At 42.3% G+C, this 18102-nt stretch overlaps 2 protein-coding genes across 14 annotated transcripts in view; one reads left to right on the top strand and one right to left on the bottom strand.

The window, feature by feature from the left end:
- det1 (DET1 partner of COP1 E3 ubiquitin ligase) overlaps positions 1-18008 on the bottom strand; it is a 27674-nt gene extending 9666 nt beyond the window's left edge. For 6 of the 10 annotated variants that reach the window (XR_011348916.1, XR_011348917.1, XR_011348912.1 and 3 more), the window contains exons 1-5: positions 17716-18007; positions 12410-13526; positions 9719-9909; positions 5007-5198; positions 3251-3639 (exon numbers count right to left, since the gene is read on the bottom strand). Coding sequence is in view for 2 of the 10 variants with exons in the window: in XM_069911919.1 (XP_069768020.1) it covers positions 3450-3639; positions 5007-5198; positions 9719-9909; positions 12410-13495 (1659 nt within the window). In the remaining 8 variants the exon portion in view is untranslated. Of the gene's footprint in view, positions 1-2414; positions 4082-5006; positions 5199-9718; positions 9910-12409; positions 13527-16513; positions 16640-17576; positions 17634-17715 lie in introns of those variants that run through there. The other 4 variants (XR_011348919.1, XR_011348918.1, XM_069911919.1 and 1 more) reach the window with 4 other exon arrangements.
- Positions 17953-18102, top strand: part of kif7 (kinesin family member 7) — a 145101-nt gene continuing 144951 nt past the window's right edge. For 2 of the 4 annotated variants that reach the window (XM_069911875.1, XM_069911874.1), the window contains exon 1: positions 17953-18102. The gene's annotated coding sequence lies outside the window, so the exon portion shown is untranslated. The other 2 variants (XM_069911885.1, XM_069911884.1) reach the window with 1 other exon arrangement.

Raw genomic sequence — 18102 nt, 5'->3', positions numbered from 1 at the left:
GGCTTAGTTTATTTAATATGACGGTTATTTCTGTCAATTTTCTATTTTATTACCATAACAGACGAGGATGAACCTGAAGCAAACAAATTGTTTTAACAATCTCCATTACACTTCCCTGGGTTGCCAAGACAGCAGCAAATTAGTAGGATTGTCAATTCGGAAAACAAGACGAGTCTCGCTATTCAATCAGGTCATTAGATCCTATTATGCCTGTCAGCAGAACACAGCTTTTTAATCATTCTTAACTCCACATGGCCCAAAAACTGCTGTTGTATGTTATTTTTTTTAAAAACTCCTTTGCCGTGTCATGCACGGAATCCATATTTTGCAGAGGAAGGCTCAGAGACAAGAGAACTTTAACATGCAAAACGAATTGAAAGATCCAGAAAGTCACATGAAAACAGACTGTTTTTAAAGAAGGCAAACAGATTTAATACCTCGTACACAGGATAAAGATTTCGAAAAACTGCCCAAGGCAGCAGTGAGGTGATCAGTGATTTTAAACAGGAATGCTGGCATGGACGTGGAGGGCCAGATGGCCTTGTGCATTAAATTTCTATAATTTGATAAATTATTAATAAAGTTAAGGGCATGAGATTATTGTACTTTGGGCTAATCATCGTTTTCCTGATATAGGACGTTTCTGTGATTACAAAAGCACAAGTACAGAGCAGAATTGGAACTGGAGTAGTTCTTGTTTGCCCCAAACAACATTATATTCAGTCATCAAAACACAATCAGGAAACATATGGCATTCATTGAAACTGCTCCATAGTAAGATGAAGGAGTAACTTTAGTAATTTATTGTATTTGTCAGCAGAGAAGACCAATTTTTTTCCCCCAAGAAATTGGCTCAAAAATATCCCCGTCTTCTATGCAAAGAAGAAATTCGGCTCATGCCACACTGACTTTCCTGCTGAGAAGGCAAACCGTGCTTTCTGGAGCTGTCGCCGTTCACTTCCCCACTGAGAAGGCGGAGCACGGCAGCCCTTGCAGCAACACAGGAGGTGCGGGAGGAACCCATTCACCAACTTACCTGTAAATACACCAAAAAATTCCCTGCTGAAATTGGGCAGGCAGTGGGGTCTTGTATGCCGTCAAATATGGTACTTGAAATGCGACTAATTGGTCTGTGTGTCCTTGGTAAAGATCCTACATACTAGAGCTAATAAAACTCTGGTTAGACCACACTTGGAATATTGTGTTCCATTCTGGTCACCTCATTGAGAGGGTGCAGCGGATACCAGGATGTTTCTTGGATTGGAGAATATGTCTTTGGTGGCAAGGTTGATGGAGCTAGGGCTTTTCTCTTTGGAGCAGAAAAGGATGAGAGATTACTTAAAATATTAACAAGATTATAAGCAGAATAGATTGGATGGATACTTAGACCATTTTCCCAGGGCAAGATTAGCAAGCACAAGCTGAGAGTAATGGGTGTCTGGAATGCCTTGCCAAGGATGATGGTGGAGACTGGTACAATAGGGACATTTAAAAGACTCTTACACAGGAAGATGGATGCTGTAAAAATAGGGGGGGTTATGGGTGTGAGGTTGGGTATGTTTAGTTTGTTGAGTAGATTTATGCTAATATATAAAACGACACAATATCATGGGCTGAAGGGCCTATACTGTGCTGTAAAATTCTATGTTCTGTGTAAGACTATATGCACAGTGTGTGTGTGGGTGTGTGAGAGAATGTGTGTCTGTGGGTGAGTGTGTCCTGTCTGTGAGTGTGTGTGTGTGGGTGGATGTCTGTGTGTGGGTGTGTGTCTGTGTGTGAGGGTGAGTGTGTGTGGGTGAGTGTGTGTGTGTGAGTGGGTGTGGGTGAGTGTGAGTGGGTGTGGGTGAGTGTGTTATTACTAAGGCTCATGCTGGAGCAAAGAACAAAAATAAGATAATCCAACTCAATGATTACATAATTGCTACTGGTACAGTAGTCAGATTTGCTTCTCTGATGGTGCTCAACACATTGAAATGTAAATAATTTTCTTCTGTAGAGCATTTCATTTCTTCTGGATGTACCCAACTATTTTTCAACCGATTCAAAACTTTTGGAGAGGTGTTGATTGATGCACTACACAGATAGAAGTTTAATAATTTCAAGCCTTGTTCATGTTGTGACCTTGTCTATATGTTTGTATTTTGTCCCACAGAAAATCTCTTTACTATAAATCAGCCATTCTCAACCTTTTTTTGGTTATAGGCCCCTTCGGTCTCTGCTCAAAGTTTATGGGCCCCCTTCTCTGTGAAGCAGTCAAGTTTAGCTGGTTTCTTCTGTACTCCTACTGACTACATTAAAATATTTTATGATTCCAGTCTATGGCTCATCCCCCCTCCCCCTTAAATGTGCTGTGGCCCCTGTTGTTGTAAATGACCTTGTGAGTAAAACAAATAAATTTGCAGGTAACCAATCCATCCTGTAAAAATTTTATTGACCAGGTTGATGTTATGATCATAAGTAAAAAGGTATTTATAAAATCTAGTGTTCAGATTTTTTAAAATTACCGTTCATGTAATATTCCATTTGTAAAATTAGAAATTCCTGCATTCAAGAGAAAAATGTAAGAAGAGCCCATTGTGACAAAAATAATCAGTACAATAAATTGATAGCAGTGGTAAAATAAAAAGGATACAAACACCTAGAAAATCAGCCCCAATTGGACAAATGTGAAAGCAAAGTACCACACACAGATACCGCGCTCCAGCTAATTTGGCAATTCCAACCAAGGATACATTTCTAGGCAAAACACCTTAAAATGGACAAAGCTGGTACTTTACATGCAGTTTCAATTTTCAACTTGGAAAAATAAAAACACAACTAAAACTACTGAAAATAAACAGATTAGTATTTTGGAGAGAATCTACCTAATAACTGAAAGTTTCCAATGAAGGACTTTAAATATGGATTTTATGTATTCCCTAAGCAATGGCTGCCACCTCCAACAATTCCTGTTTTTTTTTATTATTAGCGATACCATTTCCCCTTCTTTCCACCCCCCCCTCCCCTGTGTACAGCAGTTCACCACAAACCTAATCTGTCCACAGTTCCCAATTTTAAATGGGACTTAATTTCCCCCAAATGGCAAAACAATGAACAAAGTTTATTGCACTGACTCCATTATTTCCCAACCCAGCAGCTAACTATTCAATGACTAGGTCTGCCATTTCTTTAAGCAATGAACTGAAAATGAATGACAGTTGCACAAAAATAGGGGTAACTCTCCAGACATCCTTGTCTCATCAGGTTTTACCTTTCTCAGCTGGGTTGGCCATCCACTTCAAGTTCCTGGTCTTTCAGTGAATTAGGTATCAAAGATGAATTAAAATACTGAGTCTAGAGGTAGTTGCCTTTGTCTCCATTTCTTCAAAGCTCTACTTTTAGTTGTTCCAGAGTTTAATTTGGATCTCTTCAGTCTCCACAACCAGTACAAAGTGAAAGTAATGTTGTCTTCACACACATGTATGACGCATGTGGAAACTAACCACATACTCTGCATTGGTCCTTTGCACCGATATGGCAAAAGGTTCAAATGGATGGAAAGTGAAAGCAACCAGGCGCCGCACAGTGTGATTAATTGGCCGTCCCAGCAGCCCTGCTTGGATTTTAAACTTAAGTAGACCCGAATCCCGAGCATAAAATCTAAACACAAAAAAAATGTTGTAAACTTCAAGTCCAGTCAGTTAGTAGCACATATAAACTGATGTGTATCATTTGAGAGTTCCTCAAGAGCTGTGGTAATACAGCCTGGGAAATGGGGAAAAGGCACTGAGACAACAAGATCATCAATAGTACCAACCAGAAGGTCCTAGTTTCTTTCCCTGATCTGTGTCAAATTAATTTATCTCAATCATGCAGTTTCTCTCCTCTTCCCACAGTCAAGGAGCAGACAGCCCATCAGGGTGTCCTCTCTTTCCTCCTATTGCACAAGAAAAGGGCGCACAAGGGCACATCAGACGAAGCCAGAACTGGGCTTAGTTTGGACAATACATCTTATTGGCTCATTTCAGGTGTGCGTGAAGTAAAAGGAACAGCAACTTCAATTTATGGAACTGTAGGAACAGAAGATCAGTAATGGCAGGAGCTGATGGAGAAATTTAAAAAGACAAAGAGAAATCAGGTAGGAGAATTACTTGTAAGAAAGTGAAATACATAACCAGACATAATGGCATAGAATCTCTCATTGCCTTTTGATAGGGATGTGAAATCATTTAAAGTAAAACTGAAATATTTTTCCCTGGAGTAAAGGAGACAGCAGATTGAAGTTAATTAAATTGAGGGCGGGGCAGAGATCGGGCAGATCATCAGAATCTTTTATCCCATGGTATCAATAGGGCTTACAGTGAAAGGAAGAAGCTTTATAAGGGAACTGAGGGGAAGCATTTTCAACAAAGAGGATGATATCTGGAAAATGATGGCAGAAGAGATGGTGGAATCAAATGCAGTAAAATCCCCTTTATGCAGAATTCAAGGAACTGGCAGCTTCAAGCAACCAGCAAAAAAAATTGCAAAAATAAATAGGTATAAACTACGAAAGTTTAAAATTGGTGCCCCTTGCGCCCCATTCTCAAGCAACTGGAAATCTTATCTGGCATCTGCCAATCCCCATAGGTGCCGGATACAGGGTGGGGGGTTTACTATACAAGACACTGACAGAGAGTTGAATTGGCAAGGTATAGAAAGAAATGGAGCTAAGTGAGCAAAACACCAATAGACTGAAGGGCCTTTCCTGCCCTGTAAAACTCTACAAATAAACAAAATGGCTTTGGGAAGCAATGAGAATGGGTACAAGTGGAAAGGAGTAGGGCACCTGCTCCCTGAATTCTGCCCCACTATTCAATCTGATGGTAGCTGATCTGCATCAGGCCTCAAATTCTTCAGCAGAGCAGGCATCGTCCAGTTTATGGACTAAAATAGTCAAAAATAGTACCCTTGAAAAAACCTTCAATCAGGAAATATCAATGAAGGTGCTTGTTTACCTGTTATTCAAAGATAACCGATTACATTACCTGATAGGGTGATCCCCACAGGTTTTGGGCCTCTCCATGACTGAGACCCACTTGTCATCGTAGCTAAATAGAGATAGATCGAGGTATGGGCTGCTGGTGTAGGATTGTGCACTGATGGGTAGCTGCCCGAGAAGTCGCCTCACTGCTTCTGTGTGACCCCCATATTTGGCGTTCACAATAGTGTCTTTAAATCTGAAAATAAAGCACAAGGTTGGAATTGGGGCAACAGTTCAAACAACAGATGTGGTCTCTCTGACCTAGTTTTAAACTGCACTGAATTGGTTTGTCCAAAAGCACGTTTGCGTCAGTGAACTCTCTGTTGCTGAGAAGCTGAGTGTTGTACGTCCTCAAGTTGACCACTACACTCACAGAAAAACCAGTCACAAGCAGGACAGTAGTTCACAACAACAGCAAGATCGAAGAAGGGTGGAAATTATTTAAAAAAAACCAGATCCTCATTACATTTCCAATGGCGTCTTTTTCAGTGAATCATTTCAAAATAGAGTTTATCGTCTGCTACTGACATTTGTGATGGTAAAACAACACAAACAGATAAATGATCAGTTCACAGAGCTGCTGACATCAAGAATTCTGCGCCAATGAGGAGCAGAGTATTCAGATTTCAGATTTATTGTCAGAATACATACATGACATCATGGTCAACCCTGAGATTCTTTTTTCTGCGGGCGCGGCAGAATTACCACTAATTGGTAGTGCAAAAAATAAATTGTGCACAGCATAAAGAGTGAGCAATCAAAAAACCTAAACAGATAATGAATGTAAGCAAACTGTGTGTTACAAGGAGAGCAAAAAAAATCAATAATGTGCAAAGCAAGAGTCCTTAAATGAGTCCCTGATTGAGTTTGTTGTTGAGGAGTCTGATGGTGGAGGGGGAGCAGCTGTTCCTGAACCTGGGGGTGTGAGTCTTGTGGACCCTATAACTCTTTCCTGATGGCAGCAGCGAGAATAAAGCGTGTGCGAGGTGGTGTGGGTCTTTGATAATTGCTGCATTCCCTTTAGATGTACTCAATAGTGGGGAGGGTTTTGCCTGTGATGTCCTGGGCTGTGTCCACTATCTTTTGGAGGGCTTTATGCTCAGGGGTATTAGTGTTCCCATACCAGACCGTGATGCAGCCTGTCAGCGCACTTTCCACCATACATCTGTAGAAGTTTGCCAGGGTTTCTAATAACATACTAAACCTCCACAAATTTGCATGTTCAATGACCAAACTCAACATAAAGAGAAAGAATTCTGCAATAAACTGGCAGGACAGTAGGACACAGTTTATTATAGAATATTTTCTCTCAATATTGAGTTTGGTCATTGAACATGGGAATACACTGCTCCTCATTAGCGTAGCATTCTTGATGTCAGCAGCTCCGTTAACTGATCATTTACCTCGTGTTTGTGCTGTTTTGCCATCATAAATGGCTGTAACATATGGTAACAATCAGCTCTATACATGATTATAAAGCCAGCTGATTCAGTATGATGGAAGTCTTCAGGGATTATAACAAAGCAATGTTTCATGACCAAGAAGAAATAGTCATTTAATATCTGACAGGAGGCAGAGAGTCGGATAAGGGAGTTTTTCAGGTTGGCAGAGAGTGGTAAGTGGGGTGCCGCAGGGGTCAGTGTTAGGCCCACAACTGTTCATCATTTACATTGATGACCTGGAGGAGGGGACAAAATGTGGTGTAGCCAAGTTTGCGGATGACACCAAATTGAGTGGAAGAGCAAATTGTAATGAGGATGTGGAGAGTCTGCAGAGGGATAGAGTTAAGCTGGATTTGTGGGCAAAGGTCTGGCAGATGGAGTACAATGTTAGTAAGTGTGAGGTGATCCACTTTGGCAAAAAAAATAAAAGAGCTGAATATTATTTAAAGGGTGAAAAACTACAGCATGCTGTTGTGCAGAGGTACTTGGGGGGGCTTGTGCATGAATCGCAAAAAGTTAGGTTGCAGGTGCAGCAGGTTATTAAGAAGGCAAATGGAATGTTGGCCTTCATCGCTAGAGGAATTGAATTCAGGAGTAGGGAGGTAATGTTGCAACTGTATAAGGTACTGGTGAGACCGCACCTGGAGTACTGTGTCCAGTTCTGGTCTCCATATTTGAGGAAGGATATACTGCACACATGTCAAACTCTGGCCCGCGGGCCAAATTTGGCCCGCGATATAATTATATTTGGCCCGCAAGATAATTTCAAAAATGTATTAGAGGTGGCCCGCTGGCCGCCGCGCCAGTATAGCGCATGCACAGTAATACAACAAATCCCAGAATGCATTGGCGTCAGCCTGCTAATCGCCCCCACCTCCTCTGTTTACGTTGCAGGGTCTCACCGTGGACTCTGGTTTTGGGGCCTGGCCGGTGTCAGGGGAAGCCAAGGCCGCTTCCCAACGCCCGGAACTGGAGGCCTCGGGCCTGACCTCGCCAGGACCGTTGCCAACTACCCCTCCCTGCCGCAGGCCGATCCGCGACTCACGGTGACGGGGCCGCTAATCCGCCGAGATGCCGCCCTGCAGCAAGAGCCGATGCCCCCGCACTGTCTTGTCCAACCCGATCGCCCGCAAACCCCGCCCTCCCGCACACAGGCCCGAGTAAGTATTATGAACTTTAATCTCAGGATAAAATGATCTTCCAATAGTTTCGTGTCACAGTGATAAATATATTCCTGGTTAAAAATGGTCCTGCACCTGGATACAAGCTCATTAGGCATAAAACTTGAAAAGTGTGTAAATCAAACGATATCTGTACCAATGGAAAAAGGGCATGGCAAATAACCCTGCTAGAGTTCATGCCCACAATCAGTCACCCATTGGATTGTTTCAGGAATCATGTTATTCTCCCACATTCTCAATAGCCCTCAGATTTTACTATTCGACAGCACACTAGCAACATTTGACAAATCCTCTATAGAGAAATATTATTTATTGAATATTTTATTCCTCATTTGTTAATGCTTCTGGAAAGAGTTCGTCCAAAACTATTATTAAACATTTATTTTAATAAGAAAAAGTTTAACATTACATATGTTGAAAGAAGAGAAAACATGCAGATGTTGTTGAAAATTTTCAATAAATATTTAGTTCGGCCCTCGACTTAGTCCAAGTTTTTAATTTTGGCCCTCCGTGAATTTGAGTTTGACACCCCTGATATACTGGCTTTGGAGATGGTCCAGAGGAGGTTTACTAGGTTGATCCCTGGGATGAAGGGGTTGACTTATAAAAGATTAAATCGTCTAGGATTGTATTCGCTCGAGTTCAGAAGAATGAGAGGAGATCTTATAGAAACATATAGGATTATGAAGGGTATGGATAGGATAGATGTAGGAAGGTTTTTTGAGCTGGCCGGGGAAACTAAAACGAGAGGACACAGTCTCAAGATTCGGGGGAGTAGATTTAGGACAGAGATGAGGAAAAATAGTTTTTCCCAGAGAGTAGTGAATGTTTGGAATTCTCTAACCAGGGAAGTGGTTGAGGCTGCCTCATTAAACATATTTAAAATTCGGTTAGATAAATTTTTACATGATAGAGGAATTAGGGGATATGGGGAGAAGGCAGGTAGGTGGAGTTAGGTCATAAATTAGATCAGCCATGATCGTATTGAATGGCGGAGCAGGCTCGATGGGCCATTTTTGGCCTCCTCCTGTTCCTACTTCCTATGTAATGTAATAAACTTTCACAGCCAGAAACCATGACTCAGTCAGATAATGCAAGCAGCAAAAATGATTCATCTTAAAGACTAGCATTCTAACGATAAGGAGGCAATTTTCAATTACCAGTCTCTAAATAAGGCAAGAAAGATAATGGGAACTAGAAGAATTAAAAAAAATATCATTTCAAAGGATCAACCCTTTCCTCGATTTATTCAGAATGATGGCCAAGACACCACTGAAATTTCCCCAAACAATAGGGCACATTTTCCCTCATTCCATCCACTTTCATATGGGATGCAGCTTTTCAACCAGGTGGCACTCAGCATTAATAATAAAAGATCACATTAATATATATTCTGACAGCCTTCAGATTGGAACCAACAAGTACCACCTGCTTCGGGCTCACCTCTAACACTACCGACTCCTCACATCCAAACTGTTACATCTGAGGTGCCACAGGGTTCAGTCTTGATTCTTCAGCTATTCTCAAAATATATTATTAATCCAATTTTGCTACTCACACATAGCTACATAAGAAAGTTGACAACTTAAGGAAACAACAGGTTTTAAGGAACAGGTACGTGGAATCCTTCCTTACTTGACTGGACAATTACATTAATTCTACCAACCTGTAAAAGATCTATTTCTTCCTCTTCATTTTCTATTCTTTAACAAATCCTTGCTAATTCATTACATCAACTCCATGGACCCTGGTTGTCAATTACAAGCTTTACAAATGGACTAAATCTACTTTTTACTAGCCTGTTGCAAACATCTTAAAAAAAAAATTGAAAAGTTTAACATGCATACAGAAGACCTGCTTTTGCATAAGCCTTTTAGTCATGCTAACTGATCAAAAATTCCAGTAATTTTTTTGGCTTGGCTTCCATTTTCACTCTGACTCATCTAGGAAACACCAGCCTGAAATAAAATGGAATAATTTTGATCCTAACCATCCAACTCACCAGTTCATTGTTAATTTTCCGTCAGCTGTAAAATGCAGTCAGAAAGTGAAATAGAAGATGAAATATTTTGGGCAACAGAAAGAACACTCACCTTCGTTGGATTTGTCTAGCAAAGTTATTGCTAGATGCAGAACATGGAAATTGGACTGCTTCACTGTGCAGTGTGGCATTTCGATAGAGGTCACAGAAGTTTTCAAACAGTTGTAAAAGTTCGTCGCAAGTGTTCTCAAACACAGCCAGAACTCGAGTAGTAACCATGTTGTAAACAACAAAGAATGACGGCTGCAGATTGCAGAGGAAACAATGCACAAAAAGGAAAAAATTAGATTGAGGTACAAATTCATGAACAGTCACATTGTCAAATATTAACACAGGCTGCTGTCCAAAGGAAACTTCAGTATCTGGAGGCATGGAAACAACTCAAAGGCATTTGCCTCTTGACGAATGGTGTCCATGATACACAGAGGAGATAGAATGGTCGGAGAGAGTCTCGACAGGCTGAAGGTATTTTAAAAGATGTTACTCAACTTTCACTAGTCATTTTTGTTTTCCTTCCCTAGAAGCCTATAAAATGAAAAGCAGTGTCAATAAGATAGCAACTAGGGTGACACAATAGCACAATCATTAATGCTGCTGCGTCACTGGTCTTGGCAGCTAGGTTTAATCATGACTTCAAGGACCTTCTCTTGGAATTTTCAAATTCTCTCTATTATTGTGTGGGTTTTGCCAGGGTGTTTTAGTTTCCTTTCATATCCCAAAGATAATTAGTGGGTTAATTGGGTACTGTAAACTGTGCCTCATGTGGCAAGTGGATGGAGAATCAGAGGGAGTTTTGAGCTTGTCATAGAGGATAGGTGACAGAGAAATAATTGGGGAAATGGAAATTACTGCTCTGTGAGCACCCATGGACTCGGTGCGTAAAATGGCATCCTCTAATGCCAAGAAAAATGTGATAATAAATTTATACAAAACAGAAAATTCTGAAATACACTGCAGGTTAGGTAGTATATGTCAGAAAGGAATAGACCACGTTTCAAGTTGATGAAATTTCATCAGTACAGGGCTTACAATGGATTCAGTATGCAAAGGAGTTATTATTCAGACAGATGTTGGGAAGGACCGAGAAAAAGTGTGAAAAATGTAGGTGTGGAGATTTTTACTGGCAGTAAAACTGCTGGAAATACTGTACATGAAAAACAGAAAATAGGACTAATATAACTGAGAGAAATAGCGGGGACTTCTGACAGAAATATTTAAAATGTTCTTAGCCATAGGACATGTGCCAGAGGATTGGAGGGTAGCTCATGTTGTTCCATTGTTTAAAAAAGGCTCTAAATATTTAATTATAGGCCTCTGAGTCTGACGTCGATGGTAGGTAAATTAATAGAGAGTGTTCTTAGAGATAGAATCTACAATTATTTGGACAGGGATTGATTAGGAGTAGTCCACATGGTTTTGTACATGGTAGATCATGTTTAACAAATCTTACAGAATTTTTCGAGGAGGTTACTAAGGAGGTTGATGAAGGGAAGGCTGTATGGACTTTAGTAAGGCCTTTGACAAGGTTCCACAGAAGAGGTTAGTTAGGAAGGTTCAATTATTAGGTATTAATGTTGAGGTAGAGAACTGAATTCAACAGTGGTTGGATGGGAGATGCAGAGAGTAGTGGTGGAAAATTGTCAAATTGGAGGCCAGTGACTAGTGGAGTGCCTCAGGGATCAGTACTGAATCCATTGTTGTTTGTCATATATATTAATGATCTGGACAATAGGGTGGTAAATTGGATTCGTAAGTATGCAGATGATACTAAGATTGGTGGAGTGTTGTCAGTGAGGAAGGTTTTCAAAGCTTGTAGTGGGATAGAAGCCAGTTAGAAGAGTGGACAGAAAGATGGAGTTTAATACTGATAAGTGTGAGGTGCTACATTTTGGTAGGACTAATCAGCAAAGATCATCCACATTAATGGTAGACAATTGAGGAGTGCAGTAGAACAAGGGATTTAGGAATTCTGGCACATAATTCCTTGAAAGTGGAGTCACACATAGATAGGGTGGTGAAGAAAGCTTTTGGTAAGTTAGCCCTCATAAATCAGAGTGTTATGTACAGGAGTTAGAATGTCATGTTGAAGTTGTGCAAGGTCAAATTTGGAAAATTGTGTGCAGTTTTGGTCGCTGAATTATAGGAAGGATATCAACAAAATAGAGAGAGTGCAGAGAAGGTTTACACAAGAATGTTGCCTGAGTTTCAAGGGTTTGAGTTACAGGGAAAGATTAAACAGGCTAGGACTTTATTCCCTGAAGTGTAGAAGATTGAGGGGTGATTTGATAGAGGCATTTAAAATTAGGGGGGGCAGAAAGACTAAATGAGGATAGGCCTTTTCCATTGAGAATGGGGGAGATTCAAACAAGAGGACGTAGATTGAGATTGAAGGGGGGAAAAGTAGAGGGGAAACATGAGGGGGGAAAAGTAGAGGGGAAACATGAGGGGGGAATTTCTTCAGTCAGAGGGTCGTGGGAGTGTGAAATGAGCTTCGGGGTAAAGTGGTAGATGAGGGCTCGAATTTAATACCTTAAGAAAAGTTGGATAGTATATGGACAAGATAGGAATGGAAGGTTACGGGCTGGATGCAGGTCAATGGGACAAGGTGGGAGAAAGTGTTCTGCATGGACTAGAAGGGCTGAACTGGCCTGCTTCTGTGCTGTGATTGTTATATGGTTATATTGGTGCTAGCATCTGGAGCAAAACACAAACTGCTGGAGGAACAGCAATGTTGGCTATGTACCTGAGAGGGGTCTGTCACCCGGAGTGTCACTATGTCCTCACTTGTATATTTTATTAGGAGATGATTCTCATCCAGAAGCTGCATCTTCCACATACGCAGTTGCTGCAACTGGTCAAAATACTTAAAAAAGTGGCGTTTGGCCGCAGCGCTACCATCGTGTTCTGCCCTTTGCCATAGGTACACCAGCAACCTGTGCTTTAAAGAGTTCAGAGTCTTCTCCTTAAAGGGTCGTGAGGTGGGGTTCTGCATGTCTCCCTGCACCTCAGGATACACAGCCGAGATGGTCAACAGGTCATCTTCGTAACAGAAGCGTCCAATTGTTCGAACATCAATAAAAGTTCCTTTGGGCGTCACCTGAAACACATGGATAGTCTGATGCTGTACAGAAAGAATAGCCAAGATGTTTTTATACAAGTAAAGCCCTTGGTTGTGTGAAAGAATGATTTTGTCGCACTTGAAGGACCTTGTATCGGAGAGACTCCCTGTGTGCAAGTCAATGATGTGCAGAGAATAATCTTCTAATGGAGAGCGAGGGTTTGGTGTAACTGACTCATTGTTTCGATAAACCTCAAAAAATAGAGGATGAGGCTCTTCAGGGAGATAAGCAGCAGACCCAACAATGACATATCGGCAGTCATCAGTGAACAAACTGCATTCACGATTCAGATGCTCTCCATTTGAAGCTACACTTGTCACATGCAGCAGGACAAAGAAGCGTTCAAACAGTTTCCCCCGGATATTGACAGACTGCAGGTCGCCGGTGCCGTTCAACATGATCTCGCCATCATGCCCCTGTAGGAGATCCTCAGCTGCCTGGCAGCCCTGATACTCATAGATCTCCAGTGAGGTCTGGTCCAGGGAAAATGCAATAAAGTAGCGTCCATCGGGAGAAAATTTGCGCAGGAAACACGGGGGCTTTTCTACATTGACAACAGTGAAGTTGGGAAATATGTTCTGGTGCAGACATCGCACCAGGTACCAGTGAGCACCTGGCCGGCCCGAATGGATCCTCCGTCGCTCCAGACGGTAAACCACATTCTGATTCTCAATTCGACGAGGTTTGATGGTAGGGTCATCATCATCCATTCTCAGCCATCACCACATGTTGACTTTGCAACTGAATGTAGAACATTGAAAAGGAATCAAAGTCAGTCTGGAATTTTGACAGAAGTGTCAAAGACAACACATTATAACTTAAATCAATGGCCAAATTTTATGATGGCCTGACATACAAACCTCATGCTCAGTGTTATTGGTGAGATTGAATAAAATTAGTAGACATTGCAAATTTAATTGCTCAATGAATCAATCCTAAACACCTCAACAGCAAAGCATTAGTGCAGCAGAAATGGAAACAGATAGAGAGTATTGTGTGCCAAGTGATCCAAGATGCACCCATTTCTTTTAATGTCTTTCAAGAGCAAGTCATTTGACACAATTTTCATGATCTGCTCCACATCCAGCACTGTTGCTATATATTTATGTCTTTTGCAGTCTGTTTCCAAAAGGAAAAAGTTTTACATTGACTGTTTATTAAACCCAACTCAAAAGGTTCTACAAGAGAGATCGGAGAAAAGTCTCTAGTTTGGCTCCTACTTTTTGCCCGTCTCCCTGAAATGATCCTATCTGGAGCCACACAGCATAGCATCTGACCACATCAGGCTGCATTCTCGACAAAAGCAATTGCAGGACTGGCTAAAAATTTGCATGTACAGCATTTCACACAATCTTACACTCATTTTAAGTGATTTTCCTCAGCATTATTGTAAGCACAATAATTAAGGTTTAGAGCATAAATTATCAATGAAATGCTGGGTACAAGTTGTTAAATAGAAATTATGTATGTACCCAAGACAGAAACAAACTAAGCCAGCATTTCTCATTCCTGTCATCTTAATAGCGGGTGGATTGTTAAAATGAACTCCACTTTAAGGAAATTAATTGTGGATACATAAGCACAAACCAATGGTTTGCAGGCGAATTAAGACACAAGAGACTGGAAATGCTGGAATCTTGAACAAAAACTAATTGCTAGAGGAATTTAGCGGGTCAGGCAATACCCAATGAAGAATAAATGATGTTTCAGGTCGAAACCCTGATTCGTTCCCAAGCTAGCCAAATATAAAGCTTACTATAATTCAGGCATTACATACACACATGTTCCCCACAATTGAAATATATTTTATTCTGTGGTGAGAATAGAACAAGAAGAACAATATAAGACATACATACATTCAGTACAATAAGATCCCTTTCGACCTCCAAGCCTGAGCCCCCCAGTTACACCCACCCAATTGACCTACACCCCTGGTATGTTTTGAACTTGTGGAAGGAAACCAGAGCACCCGAAGAAAACAAATGCAGACACTGGAAGAATGTACAAACTCCTTACAGACAGAGCGGGACTTGAACCCCTGTTGCAGGCGCTGTGACAGTGCTGTGCTAAACCATTATGTTAACCGCACCACATATTCTTCATTTTTAAATTGTGGGATCACATTTTAAAGTTCAGATTCATTGTCAGAATACATGCAGGATATCACAAACCAATCCTGAGATCCTTTTTGCTGCGGGCCAGGCAGAATTTCAATTTATCGGTAACTGTATGCAGTCTCAAGAAAAAGATACATATACAAAAGAGAAAAATGTAAACAAACTGACTGTGCAATAAAAAATATTCAGTAATAAATAAAGTGCAAAAGAGTCCTTAAATGAGTCTCTGATTGTCTGATGGTGAAGGGGTAGCAACTGTTCTTAAGTATTATGGCACCCATATATCTTTCATTCCTGATGACAGCATCAAGAAGAGTGTGTACACTTCATTGCATTGCCATAATGGAAGTACAGATTGTACTTCTTTAATCCAGCAACGTCGGGACCTGGCCATTGTCAGACCACAGAAAATGCCGGAAAACAGAAATTGACCCCTAAGGGAACATATAAAAGGTAGAACAAAGCTTAAAACTGGAAATAATGCTGTGAGGTGGCACGGTTAGCTAGCTGTTAGCGCAACGCCTTTACAGTATCTGCAATCAGGACTGGAGTTCAAGTCCCGTGCTGTCTGTATGAAGTTGTACTAACAGCGGCAGATTCAAACATTCTGGACCATAGAGCACCAGATAAGAGTGGTATGAAAGATGAATCAAGGAAATGTGATTGAAAAATAGTAAGGTGAAGCATATGATATAAATTACATAATTCTTTAATTCTAACCAAGAGGATTACAAAATAATCAATAAGAACACAAGGAACACAGTCAGTCAGGAAGGAGATTGAAAATTTGGTTGAATGGTGCACCCACAACAACCTTGCACTCAGTGTCACCAAACCAAGGAACTGATTGTTGACTTCAGGAAGGGAAGGGTAAGCAAATTTAAGCCTTGGGAGTCACTATCTCGGAGGATCTTTACTGGACCTAACATACCAATGGCATCATGAAAAAAGTACGTCAGTGCCTCGACTTCCTCGAGAGTTTACAGAGGTTTGATATGACACCAGAAATCTTGTCAAATTTCTACAGATGTGTGGTGGAAACTGTTGACCAGTTGCATCATGGGGATACCAATGCCCCCTGAGGGTAAAGTCCTCCAAAAGATAGTGGGCACAGCCCAGGACATCACAGCCAAAACCCTCCCCACTACTGAGAACATCTATAGAGAACACTGCTGTCAGAAAGCAGTGGCAATCATCAAGGATCCACACTACCCAGCACACGCTCTCTGTTCACTGCTGCCATCAAAAAGAGGTATAGGTGCCACAAGACTCACACCACCAGGTTCAGGAACAGCTGCTCTCCCTCCACCATCAGACTCCTCAACAACAAACTCAATCGGGGACTCATTTAAAGGCTCTCACTTTATTGATTTTTTCCCCCTCTCTTTTGCAGTTTGTTTATATTTCTTCAGTTACATGCATATTTTTTGTACTATCAATCAATGGTAATTCTGCCTTGCCTGCAAGAAAAAGAATCTGAGGGTTGTATGTGATATCATGTATGTACTCTGGCAATAAATCTGAAATATGAATCACAGTGGGCTATTTGGTTACTGAAGCATACTCTGTCATGGTTGATTATCTACCTTAAACAACATTTTGCTTTCCTACCCCAAATGCCATGCATCTTCAATCCTTTTTAATTTTTTTTTGTCTGCAGTGGAATCTCTGTATCCAAGGAGGTGGAGAATTCAGTCAGAATTTATTGTCATGACCAAGTCATGAAATTCGGTGTTTTGGGGCAGCGTCACAGTGCAAACATAAATATTATAACCATCTTATAACATTGCTGCAAAAAATAAAATAAAAACAATAATTGGGCACAAAAAATAAGGCACTGTCTTTGGTTCACTGATTATTCAAGAATCTGAGGGCAGCAGGGAAGAAGCTGTCCTTGTGCTACTGAGTACTCGCCTTTAGACTCCTGTATCTTTTTCCTATCAATGAAGTCTGGGTCGTGTTCCCCTGACTTCCTCTTGAATTCCAAAGGTTTACTGTGAAGATATTTCCCCAAATCACAGTCATAAATGGATCCCAGTCTGTATGTTACCTTACATATCTCTTTTGTACTCTCCCCCCCCTCCCTTTAGACCAGTGGTTCTCAACCTTTTTCTTTCCATACACACACCACCTTAAGCAATCCCTTACTAATTCCAGAGCACCTATGGCCTAAGAAATACTTATAGTGATATACGAGTAGAAGGAAAAAGGTTGAGAACCACTTCTTTAAACAGTCATCATGGCCATATCGTGCCACGCCAGGCCAGACCAAGCCAAGCCAGCCCATGCCAGGGTAGACCATGCCAGGGTAGACCATGCCAGGGTAGACCATGCCAGGGTAGACCATGCCAGGGTAGACCATGCCAGGGTAGGCAATGCCACACCAGGCCAGCCCATGCCAGGGTAGGCCATGCCAGGGTAGGCCATGCCAGGGTAGACCATGCCAGGGTAGACCATGCCAGGGTAGGCAATGCCACACCAGGCCAGCCCATGCCAGGGTAGACCATGCCAGGGTAGGCCATGCCAGGGTAGACCATGCCAGGCCAGACCAAGCCAGGCCAGCCCATGCCAGGGTAGACCATGCCACACCATGTCGCGCCACACCAGGCCAGCCCATGCCAGGGTAGGCAATGCCACGTCACGCCACTCTATGCCAGGCCAGGCCAGGCCATACCAGGGGAGCGTGTCCTGTTCACAGGAGCAACCGTTGCCAGGGGCATCCATGCGCTCCATGTCCCGCCCTCGCCGCCGCACTAAAGCCAAGCCTCCTGCTCGCAGCCCGGCTCAACTTTTAGTTTGTGGCCAGAACTCACCCGTCCGGCGTTTACCCGGCGGACCAGCAACCGATGCCTCATCCACTCTACTCCCGCCGCTCGCCGGAGGACCGGCAGCCCTAGCCCACAATGCACCACTCCCGCCGCTCAGCCGGAGGACCGGCAGCCCTAGCCCACAATGCAGCACTCCCGCCGCTCAGCCGGAGGACCGGCAGCCCTAGCCCACAATGCACCACTCCCGCCGCTCAGCCGGCGGACCGGCAGCCCTAGCCCACAATGCACCACTCCCGCCGCTCAGCCGGCGGACCGGCTGCCAAGCCCACAATGCACCACTCCCGCCGCTCAGCCGGCGGACCGGCTGCCGAGCCCACAATGCACCACTCCCGCGTCTCGTGTGGCAGACCAGTAATGGCCCCGGAGTATCCG

This window comes from Narcine bancroftii, chromosome 14, assembly GCF_036971445.1.
Source record: "Narcine bancroftii isolate sNarBan1 chromosome 14, sNarBan1.hap1, whole genome shotgun sequence".
NCBI lineage: Eukaryota > Metazoa > Chordata > Chondrichthyes > Torpediniformes > Narcinidae > Narcine > Narcine bancroftii.
The sequence above is the reverse complement of the archived record's forward strand: the minus strand, read 5'-3'. Positions and strand labels throughout refer to the sequence as shown.